This window comes from Bufo bufo, chromosome 2 (genome assembly GCF_905171765.1).
Source record: "Bufo bufo chromosome 2, aBufBuf1.1, whole genome shotgun sequence".
NCBI lineage: Eukaryota > Metazoa > Chordata > Amphibia > Anura > Bufonidae > Bufo > Bufo bufo.
The window spans coordinates 437,101,217-437,128,807 of NC_053390.1; the positions used below are offsets into that span (position 1 = coordinate 437,101,217).

The following is a 27,591-nucleotide window of genomic DNA, read 5'->3' on the forward strand; positions in this document are numbered from 1 at the left end:
CCCAGTCGAATTGCAGAGGTCCTGAAAAAGAAGGGCCATCACTGCAAATACTGACTCTTTGCATAAATGTCATGTAATTGTCAATAAAAGCCTTTGAAACGTATGAAGTGTGTGTAATTATATTTCACTACATCACAGAAACAACTGAAACAAAGATCTAAAAGCAGTTTAGCAGCAAACTTTGTGAAAACTAATATTTGTGTCATTCTCAAAACTTTTGGCCAAGACTGTACTGAGGCCACAAAGAAGGGGTATTTTATATGGGGGGCTCTGTACAGTAGCATTTTATACTAGGACACATGGTGGGTACTATGGGGAAGGGGGGAGAGGAGTACTATGGAGTCATCTACGGGGGGCACTAAGAAGGGGTATTTTATACTTGCAAATTATGGGGGACACTGAGGGCATCTACTGGGGCACGATATATGGGGCATTTTATACTGGTACATTATGGGGGGCACTAGGAGGAAGGGGGAGAGGAGCACTATGGGGGCATTTACTGGGGGCACTATATAGGGGTATTTTATACTGGCACATTATGGGGGACATTAGCTCAATTAGGGGCATTACAAGGGGGTATTTTTTGCACTGTCACATTATCAGGAGAATTATTTCTACTGGCGGGGCATTATGGTGGGCTTTATTACTCCCCCATGGTATGACCCCCTAGTAGGAGCACCAGCCTCTCCCTGCTCTGCTATCCCTCTGCCCCTTCTCCAAATCCTTATTATGAAATCTTTCTCATTAGGATGAAACACAACATCAGCTCCGCCGAGCCCCCGGCCAAAGTGTTGAAGTGGTGTCCGAGATCCCCAAGGGCCAAGCCAAGTAACTGTAAGTTTTCATGTGAAATATGTTTATGTTATAGACATATAGCATACACTGTGCCACACAATGTACAGTATATCGCTACACTGTGCCACACAATGTACAGTATACCGCTACACTGTGCCACACAATGTACAGTATACCGCTACACTGTGCCACACAATGTACAGTATACCGCTACACTGTGCCACACAATGTACAGTATACCTCTACACTGTGCCACACAATGTACAGTATACCTCTACACTGTGCCACACAATCTGTTTTATAAGCACTCTTGTTCTGTGGCGGCGGACAGAAAATAATCTAAGCCTGGCCCTGTTACCGAAGCTAGCCGAGTGGTGTAAGGTTAAGGTACTAGTAGAGATGAGCGGCCGCTGAATCCGGATTTAAAGTTACTGCAGGATATGGATTACAGTTTAGAAATGTCAAATGTACACTCCTGTGAGAGGCGGGGAGGGGGATCTGTGGATGACACTGTTATAGAGAGGGGGATCTGTGGATGACACTGTTATAGAGGGGGAATGTCACGAGGGTATTGAGAACCACGCCTGACTCCGTTATACCCGGGGTCAGGAAGTCGCAGCGGTTGGCTGCACGCTCTATTTAAGATAGGGCTGTTTTCCTTATGGTAGCTTTCTGGGTTTGCTTTGCAAACCCTTTTGGCTCACTCAGGGATCCGTAGCTCTTTCTCCTCAGCTGTTCCTTGTCCAGCACTCCCAATCCTCCTTATATTCCTCTCTCACACTTCTCTGGTTGCCAGAGATATAACTTCCTGCCTGGACTTCTATACTGACCTTCTGGAGCTGTGTTGCTGCGTTCTCTTGTTGTTGGTTCAGAACGCTACCCTCCGGATCCCTGTTGGACCTTTGTGGTCTATAGTGATCGCCCACCTGGGTGTATGTGTTTGTCTGTTTTGTCTGTCCTCTCCCTGGTGTTTCCCTCTTAGTGATAGTGGTGCGGACTAGCGATCCCACCGGCCCGTTCACTATCTAGGGCTCATTTTAGGGAAAGCCAGGGTTTAGGCACGTGATCGCCGCACGGGTGAGGAACCCGTCTAGGGACGTCAGGGCAGTCAGGTGCCAGCCGCAAGGTGAGTTAGGGGTCACCACCTTTCCCTCTCCCTTGGGCAGGGCTTTCCCTTTTCCCTCCCTGTGCGTGTCGCCGGTCATTACAGGGGAATGGGGATGACACTGTCATGTGGTGGATCTGTGGATGACACATATAGCATAAGATGCTATATACGGTATGTGTCATCCACAGATCCCCCCCCTCCATAGCAGTGTCATTCACAGATCCCCCCCCCCATAGCAGTGTCATCCACAGATCCCCCTCCCTATAAAAGTGTCATCCACAGGCAGCTAGGACATGTTGAAATCTGAGTGATTTTTTTATTTATTTTTTAAACTACAGACAGCAGGACTTTTCTTCCCTGTTGCGGTTTTAGGTATTGGGTAAAGTATTGCAGCATTTCTAAGCGTACTTGTGTAAATGTATCATTGTTATAGCTGCCCCCCCTACTTTTGTCCTGGCCCCCAGTGTGCCCCCCCCAAAATTTGAAAGCTAGAGACGCCACTGTGCAGCAGGCAAACATAAGTGGCTGCTGTGGACGACCACTAGTTAGTTTGCCTCAGCTTTTAGCATAATGGGAATGTTGGCTGGTCATATCATCCATCATCCTCATTGAGGGGCACACAGGGAGAAGGGGTTGAGGGCACATCATGGTCGGGAGATGGGGCCCATTTAGGTTAAAGAAGGGCCTGTGTTGCAGGACAAGTGCAGGACAAGTAACAAGATATAATTTCAACTTGCCACTTACTACTCACACATAGTATAATAAGATGACCCATTGTGATTCGGGCGCCAGGAGGAGGGGTGCTGTTGAATGCATTGGTAGCGCTTGTGGGTGCAGGAATAGGCTGTCACTCATCGGCTGCCCGGTGGACCAGTCCAAACTTGGGTGCTTAAATGTGAGTTTGTAATCTGATGGTGCTGGAGAATTGGTAAAACTTCTTGTCTTCTGGTTTAGAGATTTAAATGACAACTTGCTCAGCATTTTGGACTTTGTGCACCAAAATCCCTGAAGAATAATACCTGCATACTTGGGTGGTGAGCTGAGTGCTCCTTCTGTTTCATACTTTGTTTCAGCCAGTAGTGATCCACCAGACTGAAATAACTAGCAAGTAGGGATGAGCGAACTTGTGTTTTCAAATTCCGAGTACAAGGTTCAAGTTTGGGTTATCTAAGAATTTCGTTATGGATTCCGCTACCACAGACTATAAGTTATGGTCTGTGGTAGCGGAATCTATAACGGAATTCATAAATAACCCAAACCTTGTACGCCGAACTTGAAAACACAAGTTTGCTTAACACTACTAGCAAGCCAATATTCTGTAATGGCTTTCAATTTATATTTCCCAAAACACAATGGGGGGATTTATCATTTCCCCCACACCAGTTTTCTGATGTAAAAAAGTAGCAAACCAGTGCACCTAAATTTAGGCAGAAGTCGATTAACCAAATTTAACAAACTAATACTTTTGTCTATAAATGTTACTCCAGTTTTCTATACCACCACCTATTGGAGTGACTTTAGGACTTTTTTTTTAAACTTATTAAAAAATTTCTAATTATAAATATGGAGTGAAACTCCACGCCCACTTTTCCATCATAGAGAGAGGTAACAAATGGAGCACGTGGAACCTGTTTACACTGAACTAGGAGGCCAGATGGAATAGAGAGAGGGCTATCATAGAGTAGACTCCCATACAGACAGAGGTCATCTTGCTGTGTTCATTTTATATAGTGAATACAGTAGTACTTCATTTACAGGTACATCTCAATAAATTAGAAAATTTCATAGAAAAGTTAATTTATTTCAGTAATTCAATTCAAAAAATGAAACTCATATATTCTATAGATTCTTCACACATAGAGTGACCTAATTCAAGTGTTTATTTATTTTAATGTTGATGATTATGATTTACAGCTAATGAAAACCCTAAAAGTTAGTATCAGAAAATTATTATTAATAAGTGTTGGTGTACTGAAAAGCATATGCACTTGGTTAGGGCTCTTTTTGCTTGAGTTACTGCATCAATGCAGCATGGCATGGAGGTGATCAGCCTGTGGCACTGATGAGTTGTTATGGAAGCCCAGGTTGCTTTGATAGCGGCTTTTAGCTCACCTGCATTGTTGGGTCTGGTGTCTCTTATCTTCCTCTTGACAATACCCCATAGATTCTCTATGGGGTTTAGGTCAGGTGAGTTGGTTGGCCAATTAAGCAAAGTGATACTGTAGTTATTAAACCAGGTATTGGTACTTTTGGCAAGTCCAGCTGGAAAATGAAATCAGCATCTCCTTAAAGCTTGACAGCAGAGGGAAGCATGAAGTGCTCTATAATTTACTGGTAGATGGCTGCGCTGACTTTAGATTTGATATAACACAGTGGACCAACACCAGCTGGTGACATGGCTCCCCAAACCATCACTGACTGTGGAAACATCACACTTAAAGAGGACCTTTCATCTGTCCAAACATTGTAAGATAATTATCAGGCTACATAGAGCGGTGCCCAGGGATCTCACTACACTTACTATTATCCCTGGGTGCCGCTCCATTCGCCCGCTGTGTCATCCGGGAATCTTCACTCAATTGGTTCTACTAGGCGGAGTCTGCCCTGTTTCTCCTTGTGCGTTCCTTATCCCAGGCTGGAGCGCTGTCCAATCGCAGCGCAGAGCTCACAGCCTGGGAGTTTTTTTTTCTCCCAGGCTGTGAGCTCTGCGCTGCGATTGGACAGCGCTCCAGCCTGGGAGAAGGAACGCCCAGGGTGAAACAGGGCAGACTCCGCCTAGTAGAACCAATTCAGTGAAGATACCGGAGAACGGAGCGGCGCCCAGGGATAATAGTAAGTGCAGTGAGATCCCCGGGCGCAGCTCTATGTAGCCTGATAATTATCTTACAATGTTTGGACCGATGAAAGGTCCTCTTTAACCTCAAACAACTTGGATTGTGTGCCTCCCCACTCTTCCTCCAGACTCTGGGACCTTGATTTCCAAATGAAATGGAAAATTTACTTTAATCTGAAAACAGGACTTTGGACCACTGTGCAATAGTCCAGTCCTTTTTCTCCTTAGCCCAGGTAAGACACGTCTGATGTTGTCTCTGGTTCATGAGTGGCTTGATACATGGAATGCAACAGTTTTAGCCCATTTGCTGGATGTATGTATGTGTGGTGGCTCTCCTCCAAATTCTTAAATAGCCTGAAAATCCTTTGAAGGCTGCGGCTTTCCCTGTTTTCATTAATATGCTTGGATACAGTACTGTGAACAGTCAGCTTATTTATCAATGACCTTTTGTGGTTTACCCTCCCTGTGGAGGGTGTCAATGACTGTCTTCTGGATAACTGTCAAGTCAGAAATCTTCCCCATGATTGTGTAGCCTAATTAACCAGACTAAGAGACCATTTAAAGGCTTAGGAGTCTAGAATATTGAACTTTTTCACAATATTCTAATTTTCTGAGATACTGACTGTTGGACTTTCATTAGCTGTAAGCAATAATCATCAACATTAAAAGAAATAAACACTTGAAACAGATCACTCTGTGTGTAATGAATAAATCTATATAACACCTGTTGTAATGTAATATATCAGTCTGAAATAAATAAACTTTTTGATGATATTCTAATTTATTGAGATAAACCTGTATTCTACACTGCGTGCAGAATTATTAGGCAAATGAGTATTTTGACCACATCATCCTCTTTATGCATGTTGTCTTACTCCAAGCTGTATAGGCTCGAAAGCCTACTACCAATTAAGCATATTAGGTGATGTGCATCTCTGTAATGAGAAGGGGTGTGGTCTAATGACATCAACACCCTATATTAGGTGTGCATAATTATTAGGCAACTTCCTTTCCTTTGGCAAAATGGGTCAAAAGAAGGACTTGACAGGCTCAGAAAAGTCAAAAATAGTGAGATATCTTGCAGAGGGATGCAGCACTCTTAAAATTGCAAAGCTTCTGAAGCGTGATCATCGAACAATCAACCGTTTCATTCAAAATAATCAACAGGGTCGCAAGAAGCGTGTGGAAAAACCAAGGCGCAAAATAACTGCCCATGAACTGAGAAAAGTCAAGCGTGCAGCTGCCAAGATGTCACTTGCCACCAGTTTGGCCATATTTCAGAGCTGCAACATCACTGGAGTGTCCAAAAGCACAAGGTGTGCAATACTCAGAGACATGGCCAAGGTAAGAAAGGCTGAAAGACGACCACCACTGAACAAGACACACAAGCTGAAACGTCAAGACTGGGCCAAGAAATATCTCAAGACTGATTTTTCTAAGGTTTTATGGACTGATGAAATGAGAGTGAGTCTTGATGGGCCAGATGGATGGGCCCGTGGCTGGATTGGTAAAGGGCAGAGAGCTCCAGTCCGACTCAGACGCCAGCAAGGTGGAGGTGGAGTACTGGTTTGGGCTGGTATCATCAAAGATGAGCTTGTGGGGCCTTTTCGGGTTGAGGATGGAGTCAAGCTCAACTCCCAGTCCTACTGCCAGTTTCTGGAAGACACCTTCTTCAAGCAGTGGTACAGGAAGAAGTCTGCATCCTTCAAGAAAAACATGATTTTCATGCAGGACAATGCTCCATCACACGCGTCCAAGTACTCCCCAGCGTGGCTGGCAAGAAAGGGTATAAAAGAAGAAAATCTAATGACATGGCCTCCTTGTTCACCTGATCTGAACCCCATTGAGAACCTGTGGTCCATCATCAAATGTGAGATTTACAAGGAGGGAAAACAGTACACCTCTCTGAACAGTGTCTGGGAGGCTGTGGTTGCTGCTGCACGCAATGTTGATGGTGAACAGATCAAAACACTGACAGAATCCATGGATGGCAGGCTTTTGAGTGTCCTTGCAAAGAAAGGTGGCTATATTGGTCACTGATTTGTTTTTGTTTTGTTTTTGAATGTCAGAAATGTATATTTGTGAATGTTGAGATGTTATATTGGTTTCACTGGGTAAAATAAATAATTGAAATGGGTATATATTTGTTTTTTGTTAAGTTGCCTAATAATTATGCACAGTAATAGTCACCTGCACACACAGATATCCCCCTAAAATAGCTAAAACTAAAAACAAACTAAAAACTACTTCCAAAAATATTCAGCTTTGATATTAATGAGTTTTTTGGGTTCATTGAGAACATGGTTGTTGTTCAATAATAAAATTAATCCTCAAAAATACAACTTGCCTAATAATTCTGCACTCCCTGTATGTTTAGAGTGCTGTTGCATTGTATTTGCTATAAACTGAAATATGGCTTGAACATGCCAATAAGAGCTTGGAACTACTAAATTTACCAGTTACATTTTATAGATTTGTAGGATGTTTGCATCATATTATTATGAACTAAATGTTTAATATAATCAGTTATTAATATATATATACAGTATATATCGTTTTTCAATAATATATACCAATTTATGTTATCCTTTTGTTATTTTTGGCATTTAATACATGACCTGTGCTGTATATAGACATATCAGTGATGTCAACAGCAATTTTTCCTGTGGCAGAGTGTATAGGCCTAGTAAGCTCCACAGTCTCTTCCTGGGTATGTCATCAAGAAACCTTAACCACATACTATGAGAATCCATTTTTTGCGACCTCATGGAATAGCTTTCCTGGTGTATGCAGTGAATGTGTAAGATACACACGACGCAAAATCATAGCTTCATAGGCATGTTCACACTCTTCCACAAAATTGTAGATTACATAAATTCCAAAAAAAATGAGTTTTTAAACACTTTATTGTTATTTACGAAAAGATGAAAGTGTGAGGACATTTAATAATGTTGCACTTATGAAATACAAAATGAAATCCATTTAATATACAGATCTAGCATGTACAAACAATACAAGCTTATACACTTCCGACAGCAGCACATCTACTAACACTTCATATAAGACCCTCTTCATGGTGATGAAACACTGCTGCTGGACAATAGCAAATAGCTAAAATACATTTTCAGTGTATACTTAAAAAAATAACAAAAAATATAGTGTCCAAAGGTTAATGCCTTTTTTCCTGCCTAGTCACCAGGCACAAAATATGCTGAAATACACCCATCGGGCAAGAAAGATTCCAAAAAACAAAACAGCTTTTGTTTGACATGAATTTATATACATGTATTAAGAGAGACAGTAGAATTATATATAATTTAACATACTATTTTATACATTAAGTTATCTGTTGTGAGTAGCATAGCATAACAAAATTAGCAGTTGTTTGTGTGCCCAAGAGTCTCCTGCCATATACCCAGAATGGCACATTTTCGTGGAATAAGCTCCCAAATGTGTTTTTAAGACCTCTGTTCACACTTGGTTTGTGAATTCCATTTATAACAGAAAAAGAACATATTGCTGGATTGACTGACAGTGGGGTCTGTTCATTTCCATTGTGGTGTTCTTTATTTTAATGGGAAGAATAAAGTTGCATGAAGAGCTTTGCCTTCTGTCAAATCTACCTGGAATGCTGACGGAGGCTCCAAATAACGGAATCAGAGCCTAATGCCTCATTCACACAGTCAGTGATTTCCATCAGTGATTTTGAGCCAAAACCAGGTGCGGCTCTAAACACAGAACAGGTACAGATCTTTCCCTTATACCTTATGTCTGTGGAGGCTCCAGTCCTGGTTTTGGCTCAAAATCACTGATGGGAATCACTGACCAAAACACTGACGTGTGAATGAGGCTTAAGACTTACGTAACCTAAGCTGGCGTTTGTAGATATAGGACAATATACTAAGAAAGTAACCATCAGACACGTGACACCAATGACATTTGGGAAGGTGTCCAAAGCAAGTCTCTAGAAAGAACCCAATTTGGGCATTCCTATTTTATTTCTTGTAAGAATCACTTTTTTTTTTGTAGTTGCGTAGCACAGACCCATTAAGAAGACCAGAAAAGTGTGTCAATCTGCTGTTTTGTAAAACATCCAGGTTTTTCCTTTCCAAAGCTGTGAGACAGGAGTCATATATTTTTATAAGATGCAGTCTATTCCCCTCCACCAGCCGCTGATTGACAGTTTTCTTGCTATGTACCGTAATAGGGAGAAAGCTGTCCATCAGTGGCTGGAGGGCAGGGAGCCTGCATCTCATGAATACCAAGAATTCCTGCTCTCGTGTCTGTCCTGATGTCTGTCACTACTTTATGCTACCATCAGAGAAAGCAACATAAAGGGTTGTATATATCCCTTTAATTACAATAATTCAAAAATTTTGTGTCTGCAGTTCTCTCTCATGTATTTTCTGGTCAATGTTACTTCCTTCTGTCGGAGCCCTGCTTATTGCTAATCCATAGACAGTAGAAGAGGGAACATATATATATATATATATATATATATATGTAGCCACATAGACAAATTATATCTGCATAGTTCCTATATACACTAAAGGGGAGGATACTTTCACAAAGACTTTTTGCAAAGTTGTTTCATCTTTTATTTTTGGATAAACTAAAGCAATAAGCAAAGCAGGTTCCAAACGTGCCCAGAGGCTTTACTATGTTACTTGACCATGGATTTTGGAGAGATTAACCTATGCACTACCAACATCTATGTGTATCTATCCCAAATGTTTAAAATGAAATGTATATTTATAGTGTACAGTGTCCATGAAAGGGTATTCACACCATTTGGGCTTTTTATGTATTAAAATGAAATCACTGCAGTTTTAATTGTGAAGATAGGGGGGGTAATAGGTGCAATAAAACAGAGAGAAAGACAAAAAAAAAAAAAGAAACTACTGCTAATTACAAAAAGTATAACTTGGAAATGTCTAGTTTCCAGTAAGGGAACCACAAAAATAAAGCTGAATGTACAGATGAAAGAGCAACATGTCCAAATCTCAGTTCAACTGAGAATTTGAGGCTGGACATGACATACTGTACTCTCACAAACCCTATGCAAACACGTTCCTAACAAGAACAGGAAACTTTCCAGTGCAATGAATGCTATAGAGCCTCTACTTATAGCAGGAGTCACATAGTTAAACACAACACAATTGAAGCATAATAATGGAAATGAAAAAATATTTATTTGTAGAGATTTTCTTTTGTTTTCATTTAACTAATCTTTTTGGTTGATCAGTGTCAAAAATACATAATTAAAGGGCAGGCTCAGACTGGCCCACCAGGGTACAGGTAGATCCCCAGAGGGTACCTGAGGAACAGTGGGCCCTGAGTCTCCCACCCTCTGCACACCTGGCACATGGCACAGTAGATTAACTGCACTACATACAGATAGGCATTATACAGCATCTTAACCAGCCTATGCGTCCATATAAAAACTGGATAGATTATTTAACAAAGTATCCAGGTTAGTACCCAGGTAGCTGAGACGGCTTCTGTGTGGGCAGGAAACATTTGCATGTAGCTGTACAGTGGGCCCAAAGAATGAGTTTTACTGGTGGGCCCTAGGTGCCCTGTTCTGACATCATTATAGGGGATTAGAAAAGGCCACATCTGACCATTGTTCTATCTGGTATTGCAGCACATCCATATTCCAGTACTGTATATGGGGCTGGGCTGCAATACCAGACACAGACAATACACAAAACTGGCTCTGTTTCTGGGGGGGAAAGCAGACCTTTTTTTCTAATCCCACAGACAACCTCTTCACTTCTTCAGCATCGCTGTGATTTTATATTCTTATACAATAAAACATGGAAAAGGCCAAGGGAGGTGAATACATTTTATAGGTACTGTATGTTCTCTGAGGTCGTAGAATCACTCATACAGAGCGCTGGTGAAGATGAGCTTCATAGAAAGTCTATCGGCTTGTCTCCAGTCTGTCTTCAGCAGCAAGAAGTCACAGCGCATTGTCCGAGGGCTTCTTCGTTTTAGAGATTGGTGGGGGTCGCACTTGGACCCCCACAGATCAATACTATCGATATGTCACTATTAGCGTTGAGCGAATTTTTGAAAAATTCAATTTGGCTGCTTCACCATATTTCACAAAGAAATTTGCTTTGTGTCTCATTACTTTGTCATGAATTGCATTTCTTTGTAAGTAGCGGGTGCAATTATGGGGAACAGTGATTGCGCCCCCCCCCCCGTCATTGAACCCCTTAGATGCCACGTTCATCACTGATTGCTGCATCTGAGAATAATAGTGAGGGCTTTCAGGGGTTAATCCGTAAAAAAAAAAAAATACTCACCTTATCCGTTTGAGCGCAAAGAGGTCACCGCGGCCATCCTGATTGAAGATCCCATACGAAATCTCTTGCAGTGCATAATGATGTCATCACGCTGGGCAGTGAGACTTTGCATGGGATCTTCAATCAAGAGGGCTGCAGTCGCCTCTTCGCACTCAAATGGATGAGGTGAGTATGTTTCCCCCCCCACCATTTCAGAGAAAATTGATTCGTTACCATGAAGCATGAGTAAATTCAGCTTTGTGGCGAATCGAATTTTACCTGAAATTCAGATCGAAGTCCACTTTGGATACTTAAATTAACTCAACCCTAGTCACTATGATATATAAAAAAAAAATTAAAAGCACAGTTACACTTCAATTGCTTCAATTTGCTAATACATAAAAACAGATGGATTACGTTATAGTCATTGAATAGGTCTTGCTTGCTTTGTGAGCTTGAAGGACTCATATACTTTACACTCTGTGGACACCTGTAAGGCCTCTTTCACACTTGCGTTGTCCGGATCCGGCGTGTACTCCACTTGCCGGAATTACACGCCGGATCCGGAAAAACGCAAGTGTACTGAAAGCATTTGAAGACGGATCCGTCTTCAAAATGCTTTCAGTGTTACTATGGCAGCCAGGACACTATTAAAGTCCTGGCTGCCATAGTAGGAGCGGGGAGCGGGGGAGCGGTATACTTACAGTCCGTGCGGCTCCCGGGGCGCTCCAGAATAACGTCAGAGCGCCCCATGCACATGGATGACGTGCCATGCGATCACGTGATCCATGCGCTTGGGGCGCCCTGACGTCACTCTGGAGCGCCCCGGGAGCCGCACGGACGGTAAGTATGCTGCTCCCCCGCTCCCCGCTACACTTTACCATGGCTGCCAGGACTTTATCGTCCCGGCAGCCATGGTAACCATTCAGAAAAAGCTAAACGTCGGATCCGGCAATGCGCCGAAACGACGTTTAGCTTAAGGCCGGATCCGGATCAATGCCTTTCAATGGGCATTAATTCCGGATCCGGCCTTGCGGCAAGTCTTCAGGATTTTTGGCCGGAGCAAAAAACGCAGCATGCTGCGGTATTTTCTCCGGCCAAAAAACGTTCTGTTCCGGAACTGAAGACATCCTGATGCATCCTGAACGGATTTCACTCCATTCAGAATGCATTAGGATAAAACTGATCAGGATTCTTCCGGCATAGAGCCCCGACGACAGAACTCTATGCCGGAAGAAAAGAACGCAAGTGTGAAATAGCCCTTAGATATCATTGAGTGAAATAATTTTAAGATTTCAGTAGCCTTTTAGATATTCGTCCTACATGTGTATAAAATACCATTTATGTTGGGTAACCTTATGTATCCTTAATTCCTGCCTCATGAGAGAAAATTGACATTGCTTTTGATAGAAACCAGACTTTTTTCCATTGTAGTTCAGAAAATAAAAGGATAACTACATTAGGGTGTCCCTAAATGGCAGGTAAAGATCACACTTTGCATTATAATGCAGTTTTTGCATGTACTGTTTTTACTCCAAAACCGGGAGCACATTTACATAAAGCTCCCTCCCGTCAGGCTCTTTTCCTGCTTTTGGCTAAAACAGAAAAAAAGTGAATTAAAAAAAAGTGTGAACAGAAAACTTGATGTTACAGACCCTCACAGCTCCAAATAGATGCAAATAATTTGCACATGATTTTTTATATACAGAAAGAACAAAAAAAGTAAAAACATACAAATGCAACCAACACTGTGACGAGGGCAAGCACAGTGATGCTTCGCAGATAATGGTGTTGGCACCTAAACATAGGATTTGATGTTTCCTGTCTCTAGGGGTGACATAATTTCCTTTTGCAGGAGGCTGAAGCTCTGATGTGTTTGCTGGAACATGTTACACCTTAAACAGGAAGCTTATAAAGTTAGATTATTAGAAGGGAAAATATGATGGCCTTCATGCTCAGCAGAGTTCTGCATTTAACCAAACTGAAAAAAAGAGAGATTTCTGGGTTTTTAGTAGAGGAGAATTTCATGCAGTATCACCTTCAAAGTGTTCTGATTTGTTACGAGTCAATCACTGGTGAAACTTTAGAGAAAAGAAATTAAAAAAAAACCAAGCAGCTTAAGAGAAAATGATAGAATACATGTTTCATGACCAGCTAGATAATGTCTATTTGCTTGTCCGCTCCTGATGCCAAGATTTTTACAAATGGGAACAGTCCTTGTCCATTGATTAATATTTTCTTGGGCACTTCATTTTCTGAATGGAAAAAAAGGGAGGTGAGAAGATGCTGAGAACTTAGTAGCACAATGTTTTAGATTTGAATAAGAATATGATGTTTCCTGTAAGTTTCTAGAGTAGATATTCCAATGGACATACATTGTCTATAGATTGGAACTATAGCTAGATCTAGAGTGGTGGAGTGCACTTGGCTTATTACGAATGTGCCATTACCATTCTGTGATCGATGATGTATCTACTTTGCCTGTGTCCTCAGCCAAGTTAGAAACAGTTGGGTGCTCCACAGTAAGGTCAATGCCATCTTCGCTCTCCACAGCATATGGATCTGTATCATACTCATATGAATAATAGGAGTCTTCTGGCTGGTGTATAGGCATCTCCTCCTCTGTATAAATAAAAGGAATACTTTAGATAGTTTATTCTGGCCTTTTAAGTCAATCTTTCTATAAAATGTACAGTATACTGCTTACTGGTGCTATAATGATAATTATTTCCAGAGTTATATAGACAAGCAAGAAATTCAGTTTGATCTGTGAAGCCTACAGAATCATTAATGCAGCTCTAGTATATAATATGTGTATACTTTATTCCAATCATATGTCCCAACAACCAGGACGCGTTTCGGCTATCCTTATACATACACATGTGATATATATATATACAGTACAGACCAAAAGTTTGGACACACCTTCTCATTCAAAGAGTTTTCTTTATTTTCATGACTATGAAAATTGTAGATTCACACTGAAGGCATCAAAACTATGAATTAACACATGTGGAATTATATACAGAACAAACAAGTGTGAAACAACTGAAAATATGTCATATTCTAGGTTCTTCAAAGTAGCCACCTTTTGCTTTGATTACTGCTTTGCACACTCTTGGCATTCTCTTGATGAGCTTCAAGAGGTAGTCCCCTGAAATGGTTTTCACTTCACAGGTGTGCCCTGTCAGGTTTAATAAGTGGGATTTCTTGCCTTATAAATGGGGTTGGGACCATCAGTTGCATTGAGGAGAAGTCAGGTGGATACACAGCTGATAGTCCTACTGAATAGACTGTTAGAATTTGTAACATGGCAAGAAAAAAACAGCTAAGTAAAGAAAAACGAGTGGCCATCATTACTTTAACTGCCTCACGTCCGCCCATAGGATATAAATGTCCTATGGGTGGACGTCTATTTCTGACAGCACGTTTTAAAACGTCCTGTCAGAAATAGCAGCTGCACGCTAATCGTGCAGCTGCTGATCAGGTTGCCCGCTGTCAGTGACAGCAGGGCAACCCTAAGACAAGGCAGGGACAGTGCCCAGGTGTCCCTGCCTTCACGATCGCTGCAGACACAGCGCTCACCGAGCTCTGTGTCTGCAGAGCAGGAAGCGCTGTGCGCTTCCTGTTCCGGCCCGGCGGTCATGTGACCGCCGTGACCGGAGTGTGCAGGAGCTGTGTGAGGTCTCTCAGAGACCTCGATCAGCCCTGCACTGAGGCTGTACAGAGCAGGATTGCTGCTGTACAGCCTCTATAGGGGTGCATTTTTCCTGTAACTGGGGCTACTATGTCAGCCCCAGTTACAGGAGAAATCAACAGTGTAAAAAAAAAAAAAAAGTGAAGTAAATGTCCCCCAGAGGTCTTGTATGACCTTATGGGGGACGAAAAGTGTAAAATAAAATAAAAATAAAATAAAGGGTTGAAAAAATAAAATAAAATAAAGTTTCACATGTAAAAAAAAAATAAAAATCCCAAGTAAGGAATAAAAAAAAAAATTAAAAATAGAAAAAATAAAATAAAATAGACATATTTAGTATTGCCGCGTCCGTAAAAACCAGCTCTATAAAAATATCACATGACCTAACCCCTCGGGTGAACACCGTTAGAAAAAAAATAAAAAAAACTGTGTCAAAACAAGCAATTTTTGTCACCTTGCATCACAAAAGGTGCAACACCAAGTGATCAAAAACGCGTATGTCCCACAAAATGGTACCAATAAAACCGTCACCTCATCCCGCAAAAAATGAGCCCCTACATAAGAAAATATCTCAAAAAATAAAAAAACTATAGCTCTTAGAACATGGAGACACTAAAACATCATTTTTTTGGTTTCAAAAATGCTATTATTATGTTAAAGTGAAACAAATAAAAAAAAGTATACATATTAGGTATTGCCGCGTCCGTAAAAACCAGCTCTATAAAAATATCACATGACCTAACCCCTCGGGTGAACACCGTAAAAAAAAAAAAAAAAAAACTGTGTCAAAACAAGCAATTTTTGTCACCTTGCATCACAAAAGGTGCAACACCAAGTGATCAAAAACGCGTATGTCCCACAAAATGGTACCAATAAAACCGTCACCTCATCCCGCAAAAAATGAGCCCCTACATAAGAAAATCTCTCAAAAAATAAAAAACTATAGCTCTCAGAACATGGACACATTAAAACATAATTTTTTGGTTTCAAAAATGCTATTATTGTGTAAAACTTTAATAAATGAGAAAAAGTATACATATTAGGTATCGCCACGTCCGTAACAATCTGCTCTATAAAAATGTCACTTGACTGAACCCCTCAGGTGAACGCTGTAAAAATAAATAAATAGAAACTGTGCTAAAACAACCAATTTTTTGGTCACCTTGCACCATAAAGTGTTATAATGAATGATCAAAAAATCATATGTACCCAAAAATAGTACTAATAAAACTGGCACCTTATCCCCTAGTTTCCAAAATGGGGTCACTTCTTGGGAGTTTCTACTGTAAGGGTGCATCAGGGGGCTTCAAATGGGACATGGCATCTAAAAACCATGTGGAGTTCCTTTCCTTCTGCGCCCTGCCGTGTGCCCATACAGCAGTTTACGACCACATGTGGGGTGTTTCTGTAAACCGCAGAATCTGGGTAATAAATATTGAGTTTTGTTTGGCTGTTAACCATCGATGTGTTAAAGAAAAAAATTGATTAAAATGGAAAATCTGCCAAAAAAGTGAAATTTAAAAATTTGATCTCCATTTTCCTTTAATTCTTGTGGAACGCCTAAAGGGTTAACAAAGTTTGTAAAATCGGTTTTGAATACCTTGAGGGGTGTAGTTTCTACAATGGGGTCATTTATGGGGGTATCCACTATGTAGGCCCCACAAAGTGACTTCAGACCTGAACTGGTCCTTATAAAGTGGGTTTTGGCAATTTTCTTAAAAATTTGAAGAATTGCTTCTAAACTTCTAAGCCTTCTAACGTCCTAAAAAAATAAAATGACATTTCCAAAATGATGCCAACATAAAGTAGACATATGGGGAATGTTAAATAATAAATATTTTATGAGGTATCACTTTCTGTTTTAAAAGCAGAGAAATTGAAATTTAGAAAATTGCGAATTTTTCAAATTTTTGGGTAAATTTGGGATTTTTTCATAAATAAAGGTGAAATATTTTGACTCAAATTTATGACTATCATGATGTACAATGTGTCACGAGAAATCAATCTCTGAATGACTTGGATAAATAAAGACGTTCCAAAGTTATTACCACATAAAGTGAGATATGTCAGTTTTGCAAAATTTGGCCTGGTCAGGAAGGGGGCAAAGGGCCCAGATGGGAAGTGGTTAATAAATGAAGGTCAGTCAGTCAGCCGAAAAATTTAAAAAACTTTGAAAGTAAGGGCTATTTGACCATGAAGGAGAGTGATGGGGTGCTGCGCCAGATGACCTGGCCTCCACAGTCACCGGACCTGAACCCAATCGAGATGGTTTGGGGTGAGCTGGACCGCAGAGTGAAGGCAAAAGGGCCAACAAGTGCTAAGCATCTCTGGGAACTCCTTCAAGACTGTTGGAAGACCATTTCAGGGGACTACCTCTTGAAGCTCATCAAGAGAATGCCAAGAGTGTGCAAAGCAGTAATCAAAGCAAAAGGTGGCTACTTTGAAGAACCTAGAATATGACATATTTTCAGTTGTTTGACACTTGTTTGTTATGTATATAATTCCACATGTGTTAATTCATAGTTTTGATGCCTTCATAGTCATGAAAATAAAGAAAACTCTTTGAATGAGAAGGTGTGTCCAAACTTTTGGTCTGTACTGTATATATATATATATATAAGAAATCAACCAGGCCACTCATAATGACGTCAGATGCCCAAATTGGGCGGTAACTTACAGGTGATAATCAATCTACTTCAAAACAAAGTAACATAAGAAAAAACAAAGAGAAACTTCAAAATAGCAATAGAATAGTAACAAAATATTAATTTTACTATGTCACCACCAGGATCCTTCAATGAGGAGCAGAGGTCTATGGAAAAGGAATTTGAAACAATCATCAGAGAGTACAAGGAAAGAAGTATTAAAAATGCATATTTTCATAATCCCTGTTAAGGCCTCTATGATGTACCGTATCTAACACATGAATCCAGTATGCCTCCCTCCGCAATAAAAGCTTCTTGAGGGGGTGACATCAAGAGGCATTCTGGATTCATGTGCTAGATACGGTACATCATAGAGGCCTTAACAGGGATTATGAAAATATGCATTTTTAATTCTTCTTTCCTTGTATTCTCTGATGATTGTTTCATATTATATTTCCATATACCTCTTCTCCTCATTGAAGGATCCAGGTGGTGACACAGTAATATCCTTTGTTTATAAAAGTTATATTTTGTTACTATTCTAATGCTGGGACCTGCACCTATCTGAAATTGATGGCATTTCCTAGTGATTTGCTATCAATGTCCCAGATGGGAAAATGTTTAATTAATAGAGTGTGCAGCTTACTACTGAATTTTGTCTGGTTAACTACTGGGCTCCCTGAAAGAAACTGTTGGATCCCATTATAGTCAATAGGGTCTGTCAGGCTCTGCTTCCACAAGTTTATGGAAACGCTACTTCCATTGTTTTCATTGTTCTGCTACATTATTATTAACAATATAAATAAAATATGCCTTTCTTGGCTTTTCTCCACTTTTTTAATTCAAATAATGACACTGTTCAGTTTCCATGTGACACCACCACAGGATACATTAAAGGGACACTTCTATTTTAGAATTTTTGACAGTTTTTATTTTTCATTACAACACTAATATACTATTGAAAATTAATGTGGTTTTCTGGGATTCACATTTTAATGGCATATCCTCAGGATCAGAGATGGGATGATGGGTATGCGCCTGCCTTGGGCACCAAAACACTACCCATAAGAGGGGACGCAATTATGGCCGTTCAGTCTAAAAAAAAGAAAGAAAACGAAAACACTTACTTTCTGTTCTCTGCTGCCGTCTGCCGACCTCTCCTGATCTGTGGTCTGCAGTGCAGATGGCAGTGGAGAATGGGAGGTAAGTGTTTTTTATTTTATTTTTTATTTCATAAAACTACACAATGGCCTACTGGGGGCACCAAGGAAAGGGGGAGGGAGCATTATATCCTGGCACTGGGGGGGACAGCATTATATACTGGCACTAACGGAGGGCAGCATTATATACTGGAAATAGGAGGAACAGCATTTTATATTGGCACTGGGAGGGACCGCGTTATATACTGGCACTGGGGAGGGAGTATTATATACTGGCACTGGAGGGGGAGCATTATATACTGCCACTGGAGGGGGAGCATTATATACTGGCACTGGAGGGGGAGCATTATATACTGGTTGCACAGGGGGTAACATTATATATTAGTGGTGCTGGGGAGAGCATTATATACTGGCTGTATGGGGGGAGTTCACACATCTGGTCGGAACTGGGGTGGAAGAGACCGCACTTGTGGTGCGGCGGACTGGTAAGTATTAATGAAATTATCTTTTTTCAACAGTTCCAAGGAATGCTTGTATTTTTCATAATACCCAGAGAACTCCTTAAAAGTGACTCAAGTGAATTGCTTACGACTTAAAGACTTATTGTAAGTTCAACAAACCTTTGACATCAGAAGTTTTGATCAGAGGAGTCCAGCACCCCATCAATCTCTAAAATGGTGGGAAACAAGTGCTTAGAATTTTATTAACCCGTCTTTAGCCAGCAAGCAGAGACAGCGCTTGGCTGAGAACTTCTGCCCCCTCATTTTAGACATTGGTGAGGATCTCAGTATCTGGACCCACAACAATCAAAACTTCGGACATGTCACTATAATATGTCAAAAATGTTTCTCTTTAATAAGCTGCAAGACAAATAAAATCCAAGGCTATAAATTGTTACCACCTTCTACATACTTAACACAATCCTTATGTTTCAGCATTAATTTAAAGCTATCCTTCATTTCATCTTCAACCTTTTTTTCTCAGAATTTCTTGAACATGAATCGAGGTTTCCTTGTAAAGGGCGTTTTCATCACTCTAAGTTTACTGTAATTAATGCCTCACCAAGGAGGAAAGGGTTTCCACCTAAATCTTCTACAGTAGTCAGCAAACTGAAGCAACAATATGCTTCACTATAAGTCCCCATTGACACGACCATATTTTTGCTACACATCTGATTCACAGAACATGTCCTATTAGAATAGCCATTGTTGTCCACAAAAAAATGGATACAATGTGGACGTCGTCTGTATTTTTTGCAGATTGCAAAATACATACTGTGGTGTGAATGCACTGAACTGAACAGGACAGAATGCTCCAAAATGCATTCCGTTCTGTTTAGTTGTGTTCCCATACCACAACATGTTGTAGTTTGCTTTCCATCCTGGGATGCGGAGCAAGACCCCCAATGCAAGTCAATGGGGACGGATCCGTTTTCTCTGCCACAATCTGCCACAATAGAAAACGGATCCGTGCTCTATTGACTTTCAATGGAGTTCATGAAGTATCCCTCTTGGCAATGTTAAAGATAATACAACCGGATCTGTTCATAACGGATGCAGGCAGTTGCATTATCAGTAACGGGTGCGTTTTTGCTGAACCCTGCCGGATCCAGAAAAACGCTAGTGGGAAAGTAGCCTAAGACCTATTATTTAAGACAGAATAAAAAGTCCTGCATGCATCTGCTTTTCTGACCATGTTCTGTTTAAATGTATGTTTTCATTAAAATACATTTACAAGTGTGATATGCTGTTCAGTGATGTAATATTTCATGTGATGCACCACAACCTTTACCTGTTTTCTCTTGGGATTGCTCTTGTTCGGGTAGTTCTGGTAATGCGACAGTATAAGCTTCCTCTTCTGATGTATTTTCTTCTGTTATAAACATTAAGAACAGTATGAGTTGCAAATGGCATTCATAGAAAAACTCCAAAAATTGCTTTGAATTTCAAGAAATACATTAGACTCGCAAAGAGTGGGGTAGAGTGGGGTAGAGTGGGGTGGAGTGGGGTGGAGTGGGGTGGAGTGGGGTGGGGTGGGGTAGTTGACAAACAAACAGCATATATACAGTGCATTTGAAAAATCTTCAGACCCTTTCACTCTTTTCACATTTTGTTATGTTGAGGCCTTGTGCTAAAATAAAATAAAAAATCTAGTTTTTCCCCATCATTCTGCACGCAATGCCCTATAATGACAAAGTGAAAACAGTATATCAGAAACCTTTGCGTATTTATTGAAAAGGAAAAACTAAAATCCAGACTCTTTACTTAGGACTTAGTTGAAGCACCTTTGGCAGCGATTACAGCCTACAGTCTTCTTGGGTATGATGCCACAAGTCCTATGTAGGTATTTAAAATACAGCGCAGATACCAGCTCACTCAAATTTGCGGATCAGATGTACCCGTGTGCACGGTGCCTGGATTTTCAACCTCCTTAAAGGGATGCAGCCAATAAATAACAGATGAAGGCTCCAGCACTCACTTTTGTTGAAGTGTCATTTTCTCCATTCTTTATTGGTAGGTATTCATAGACATATAAGACATAATAAACTCACAGGTGTATCGGCTGTTGACGCGTTTCGAAAACTTCTTATTCGTAACAGTCTACTGTCTTATATGTCTGTGAATACCTACCAATAAAGAATGGAGAAAATGACACTTCAACAAAAGTGAGTGCTGGAGCCTTCATCTGTTATTTATTTGCTATGATGCCACAAGGTTTGCACATCTGGATTTGGGTATTTTCTGCCATTTTCCTCTGCAGATCCTCTCAAGCTCTGTCAGGTTGGATGGGGACTGTTGGTGGACACCCATTTTCAGGTGTCTCCAGAGATGTTTGATTGGGTTCAAGTCAGGGCTCTGGCTGGTCCACTCAAGCATATTCAGAGTTGTCCCTAAGCCACTCTAGTAATGGCCGGACTGGGGGGCAGAGCCTTTAGGGGAAGCCCACATGACGGGGGGTTTGGTTCAGGGAGACCCCGGGGAGTAGAGATAGGTCAGGGTTGTTAAAGGGGTTGGGTTAGGGAGAGCCCGGGGGGTAGGGATTGGTCAGTTTGATTTTGGGTGTGTGGAATAAAAGGTTAAAAAGTTGGTACAGGGGGAAGAAGGGTGCAATTTTGGTGCAAGTTGAAAGCCCCAACCCACCCACCCGGTTATTTTGAGTGTATTGGTTATTGGGGAGCTTAAGGGTGTCTTTTTGGAGCTGTTGGTTTTTGGGGGTGGGTAGGGACGGCGGTAATGGGGGACAGTATTTTGTCACGGCGGCTGTGGCGGGGGGAGGTCCTTGAAGTTGGTTATGTTCGCAGGTGAGGATGATGGTTGGGGCTGGACTCCCATGGTGGGCGATCAGTTATGGCGGAATTAAAGGGGGCCATTCAGTGGTGCTTCTGAGCTGACGGGCAATGGCTGGAGGCAAGATTGCTCACCCGGTTGGGTAACTCTGTTATTTGGGGCTTCAAGGACCTCCACCGGCAGTAATTGTCATTAGTTTTATGTTTTGGTTCAGAAAAGGTTATGGATATATATATAATTTATGTTAATAATCCACTGCTGTGGCCAATTTAATCCAGCCTGGTGTCCGAGTCTTTATTAGATTGGAGTTAATTGGGGGGATGGTGTTGGAGAAAACGGGGTTAAAATTGAGAGGGGGCAAACGGAAAGTAAATAATACCTCCGTCATGTTCTTTTAGCTGTGTATTTTGTGTATTTGGCTTGTTGGAAGGTGAAACTTCAGCCCAGTCTTAGATCCAGGGCACTCAGATTTAGATTTTCATTAAGAATATTTATTTACTTTGCTCCATTCAGCTTTTCCTAAACCTTGAACAGTCTCCCCATCACAGCTGCTGAAAAACACTCCCACACCATGATACTGGCACCACCATGCTTCACTGTAGGGAAAGAACAGGGCAGGTGATGAGTAGTCACTGGTATCTTCCAGACATGATGCTTAAAATTGAGGCCAAAGAGTTCAATCTTGGTTTCATCAGACCAGAGAATCTTGTTTCTCACAGTCTGAGAGTCCTGGTCACCTCTCTTACTAAGACCCTTCTCCCCCAATTACTTAGTTTTGTGGGGTGGCCAGCTTTAGGAAAAGTCCTTGTTTGTTCCAAACTTCCTTCGTTTAGGACCTATGAGGCCACTGTGCTCTTGGGATCTTTTAGTGCAGCAGAATTTTTTTTGTACTCTTCTCTAGATCTGTGCCTCCACATAATCCTGTCTCTGAGCTCTACCGGAAGTTCTTTCCTCCCCATGGCCTGGTGTTTCATCTGATATTCATTGTCAGCTGTGATACTTTATATAGACAGGGATGTTTCTTTCCAAATCATGTCCACTCCCCTGAATTTACCACAGGTGGACTTCAGTCAAGGTTTAGAAATATCTCAAAGATGATCAAGAGAAATAGGAGGCACCCAGTGCTAACTTTAAAATGGTCTGAATACTTATGTCCATGCAAAATTTTAGTTTTTGCTTTTTAATTAATTTGAAAAAGTCTCTAAAAATCTGTTTTCACTTTGTCATTATGGGGTATTGAGTGCAGATTGATGGGGGAAAACTGAAATTTTTTTAATTTTAGCACAAGGCCACAACATAACAAAATCTGAAAAAGGTGAAAGGGTCTGAAGGCTTTCCGAATGCACTATATAGCCATTTTAATATTTATTGCTGTCAGCAAGATGCATGTGTAGCTTAAGGAAATAGCTAGGAGTTGTTTTTTTCTGGCAGGCCTGTGCCCCAGGTGCCAACATGCCACTGTAACTTGATCACTGTATTTAGATACAAAAGTAGGACAGCAAACTGAGTCTTTACCCCCAGGTGAAGGAAAGCCTAGCTACAACTGTGGGCACATGCTACTACACTTCCATCTGAACCTCAGACTGGAGTACTGTATACTAGTTCCAGCAACTTTAGCTTAAAGCAGGCATGCCCAAACTGCAGCTCTCCAGCTGCTGCAAAACTGCAACTACCAGCATGCCTGGATAGCTTACAGCTGGAGGGCTGCAGTTTGGACATGCTCATTACCGATAATTAGCCTTTATAATTGCACCTCCGATCAGCCAATATACAATTAAATGCTTGTTTGTCGGCTGATTTGCAAAGTTCTTCAGGATAAAAGATGCAATTATCATCAGTACATCTCCCTGTGTAAATCAGGGATGTGCTGCCAGTAATCATTAAAACGGTATGGTGAAGAATGTTGCAGTAGCAATCATTCCTCCCACATTCACTTTTCATTGGCCTGTGTAATAGGTTAATGAAAATGAACACTGAATATCCTGTTTATCATCATGCCCAAACATCGAGAGGTGTAATAGGGCCCTTATAGAACTCCTGCAGAAAAAACTAAGGTTCCTTCTTTGGCTGGAGACTGGCTGACAGTAAGGACAGTAAGGAAAAGAGAGGGGGGCATGGCTGAGCTCATTGGACACACAGAGAGGATTTCTACAGTTGTAATTGTAATATGAGACAAAATAGGACAATGTGATAGGAAGAGATGAATATAGGAAGTACTGGGATACTTTTTTGTACATTTTCTATTTTTTTACAAAAATATTCCAAACACAATAAAATCCAAACATTCATATAGCATATATTTGGTACAGAAACATACATCATCTGTTGTATAATGGTATATATCAACAGATGTATATGTGGACACTTTCTAAATAAAGTCTATGAAAACGACCGATTTATATGGGATGACTTTATTAACCTGTGACTTCCACATAGTTAAAATAGATGTAACTGGGTTGCATCACCAAAAAGCGCTACATTTTTGTGTAAGAAATAATATTTCTCTTAATTACCATTCTTCTTCCACCAAAAGGCCAAGAAGGCAAACCTCTGGAGAACAAGGAACTTGCAATGTGAGAGAGGTTGACAAAAAGTCCATTACTGAAGTCCAACATCTTGCCATCAATAGACATAGCAAAAGAATACACCAGAAATCCGTATCAGTACTGTGACATCTAGGACAATCTGTGGAAGCAACTCTTCCAATCTTAAACATGTGAACTGTGTATGGCTGATGTATGATGTATAAATGAGAAAGGGGATGCAAATGAGCTCTTAGCAAGATCTGCCTCTAATGCCACCAGATGTATGGCAATACTTTCCAATATGATTTTAAAAAAATCTAAAAAATCAGATATATCATCCCTAGAAAGTGTTGGTATTTGTGCCTTCCATCTATTCACTACTTTCAAGGGTGAATTAGTAATCTTGTTATATGAGAGTAGAATACATAATCTACACTGTAGTCTTCTGGGACCCTGGGATCTGAAAACAGTAAAGGAAACTGAATAGAGAGATCGTATCTCAGTTGTAAGTACCTAAAGAAGTGAGAGTTTTGAGTCATGTGTCTGCTGTAATTCGGCGTTTATGTCATATGGCATATATGTTATGGCTCAGACGGAACCATAGGGTTCCATTAAAAAAATAAACTCTCTTTAACTTATACTTCTTTGCTGGACTCTGCAGGATGGAAAAGCATAGTATATCTTTTTTCCTCAATGTATATTTTAAATGTGGGATACAAATATAATGTGATCAGCCCCTTAGTAAATTGTTCTGAACACATATGTCCTCAAGGGTACTGATCCCTGTATATCGCCAAAAACTGGATCTTTTGGTAGAGTTAATGTCTCGAAACTCAGTTTGGAACAAGAGTTTCCCCATACAAAAGAAACAGTGAGGGAGTGTAACTCCTGAAATAATTTCTTTGGAATGGAGACCACTGAGTGCTGGAGCGTATAAAAGTATTTGGGCAGTAATCAGTTTGACCAGATTTAGGCTCCTATTCACACATCCGTAATAATGGGTCCGCATCCGTTCCGGAAATTTGCGGAACGGGTGCGGACCCATTCATTCTCTATGGGGACGGAATGGATGCAGAGAGCACACTATGTGCTCTCCGCATCCGCATTTCTGGAGTGCGCCGCCGATCTTCCGGTCCGCGGCTCCCGAAAAAAATAGAACATGTTCTATTCTTGTCTGCAATTGCGGACAAGATTAGGCATTTTTTATTATAGTGCTGGCAATGTGCGGTCCGCAAAATGCGGAACGCACACTGCCGGTGTCCGTGTTTTGCGCATCCGCAAAACAGATCCGAATGTGTGAATGGTCCCTTATGTGGCCTGCAACAGATACTGGTAAAGCTTTCCAGGCCATACATTTTTTTCGGAAATGAACTATTAACATTTTATGTTGTAAGTTATGGGTATATGTGACTTGGTAATTGTAATCCCCAGATATTTAAATTCAGAGACAATCCTTAATCCCGACATTTGAGGAGGACCATCCCACTTCCTACTCTTCAATGACATACTGTATAAACTGATTTATTCTAATTTCTCAACATACAGAGTATTCACTAGTCATTAATAATGCAGATGGAAGTATGAGGTCAGGAAAGGAAAAGGACCCTATTGCATATAGCTCAACTTGATCCAATAGTCATAGCTGAATACTGACTGTCCTGTCTGAATTTTATTGCCTCTATATAAGAAAAATGTTGAGGAGATGACTACAATTATTAACAGGTGGGGGATGATTATAATCTACTAACTCATTACCTATATTCTTTTTAATAAGGTGATCAGACAATAAAAGTCACAGTTGAGAGATCTTTTTCAGATTTTGAAAGAGGAATTATAGTAGCCTCTATTATAGAAGGGGTACACCCCGACTCTTCAAAGTCTCAGTGCATGTCTAATAAGGCTGCCACTAAGGACTCCTGGTATTTCTCACCTACCTCCTTTGGAAGTCCACCAGGACTGGGTGATTTGTCATTGTTTAACTAAGTAATAGGCTACTTTCACACTCACAGTTTGTGCGGAACCGTCATGGAAGGATCCGTTCAGATAATACAACCGTCTGCATCCGTTCAGAACGGATCCGTTTGTATGATCCGTCCCCATTGACTTTCATTGTGTGCAAGGACAGACACCAGACAGACACCAAAACGCTGCAATCTAAAATCACCGCCTTCTTCCAACTGGCGCAGACAAATGCACAAGATGGCGCTGACTGAAAGAGGGACAGATGATGGCACAAGGGGGGACAGATGATGGCACAAGGGGGGAGAGCTGATGGCACGATGGGGGGAGCTGATGGCACAATGGGGGGAGAGCTGATGGCACAATGGGGGAGAGCTGATGGCACAATGGGGGAGAGCTGATGGCACAAGAGGGCAGAGGTGATGGCACAAGCGGGGAGAGATGATGGCACTGGGGGAGTAGAGCTGATGGCTATTGGGTGGGGGAGAGCTGATGGCACTGGGGGAATGGACCTGATAGTACAGGGGAAAGCTGATGGCACTGGGGGATAGTGGAGCTGAAGGCACTGGGGGGGACGGAGCTGATGACACTGGGGGAAACTGATGCACTTGGGTTGATCGCACAGTGGGGGATGAAGGGTGTTGGGGACTAATGGCAGGGGGTCTTATGAGTTTTTATAAAGGAAAACAGTCTATTAATTCACTTTTTCTAATCCTATTACTCGATTAATTGTAAAAAATAATCGATAAAATAATCGTTTACTGCAGCCCTACATTAGACACAGACCTCATTATAGAGAGAGCGCATAGGCTCCCCAAGCCTAAAAACCTAGCCTCTCATATACCTTGTGATGTTCTTGCGAGAATCACCATATAAAAGAAGCGATCTTAAAGACAGCAAGTCAGAAAAAACCTATCCCTGGCCGCTTCCAACAAATATTCTTACTTTCAGACCTATCTCCTGCTACTCTATCAAGATGCAGAGAGTTTACAAGCCACACCAAAATTCTGAGACATCACAATATCCCCTATAAATGGGGTTTCCCTGTGAAACTAATTGGACGCAGAAATAGATCTAGTCATACATTTCTTTCTCCAAAAGATGCAGAAGCAGCCATCAAAAACTGGGCAGTAGACGATCCCGAAGCGGTCGACATGTCCCCACACAATCTCCTCCAAGGAACAGGCCTGTACCTCTTGCGCAAGAATGGACAAAAGTCGGATCATCATCTAAATCCTAATATGTCCAGTACCTGCTAATCTATTCTCCCCATCCAGATGGCAACAGCT

The 27,591-nt window shown here is 41.1% G+C and overlaps 1 protein-coding gene across 1 annotated transcript in view; it reads right to left on the reverse strand.

Moving 5' to 3' along the window:
- Window positions 1–12,510: 12,510 nt before the first annotated feature.
- CPAMD8 (C3 and PZP like alpha-2-macroglobulin domain containing 8) overlaps window positions 12,511–27,591 on the reverse strand; it is a 177,633-nt gene continuing 162,552 nt past the window's right edge. The window contains exons 41-43 of the mRNA XM_040417458.1: window positions 20,323–20,403; window positions 13,480–13,651; window positions 12,511–13,284 (exon numbers count right to left, since the gene is read on the reverse strand). Of these exons, the coding sequence (XP_040273392.1) occupies window position 13,284; window positions 13,480–13,651; window positions 20,323–20,403 (254 nt within the window). The 3' untranslated portion in view covers window positions 12,511–13,283. The remainder of the gene's footprint in view (window positions 13,285–13,479; window positions 13,652–20,322; window positions 20,404–27,591) is intronic.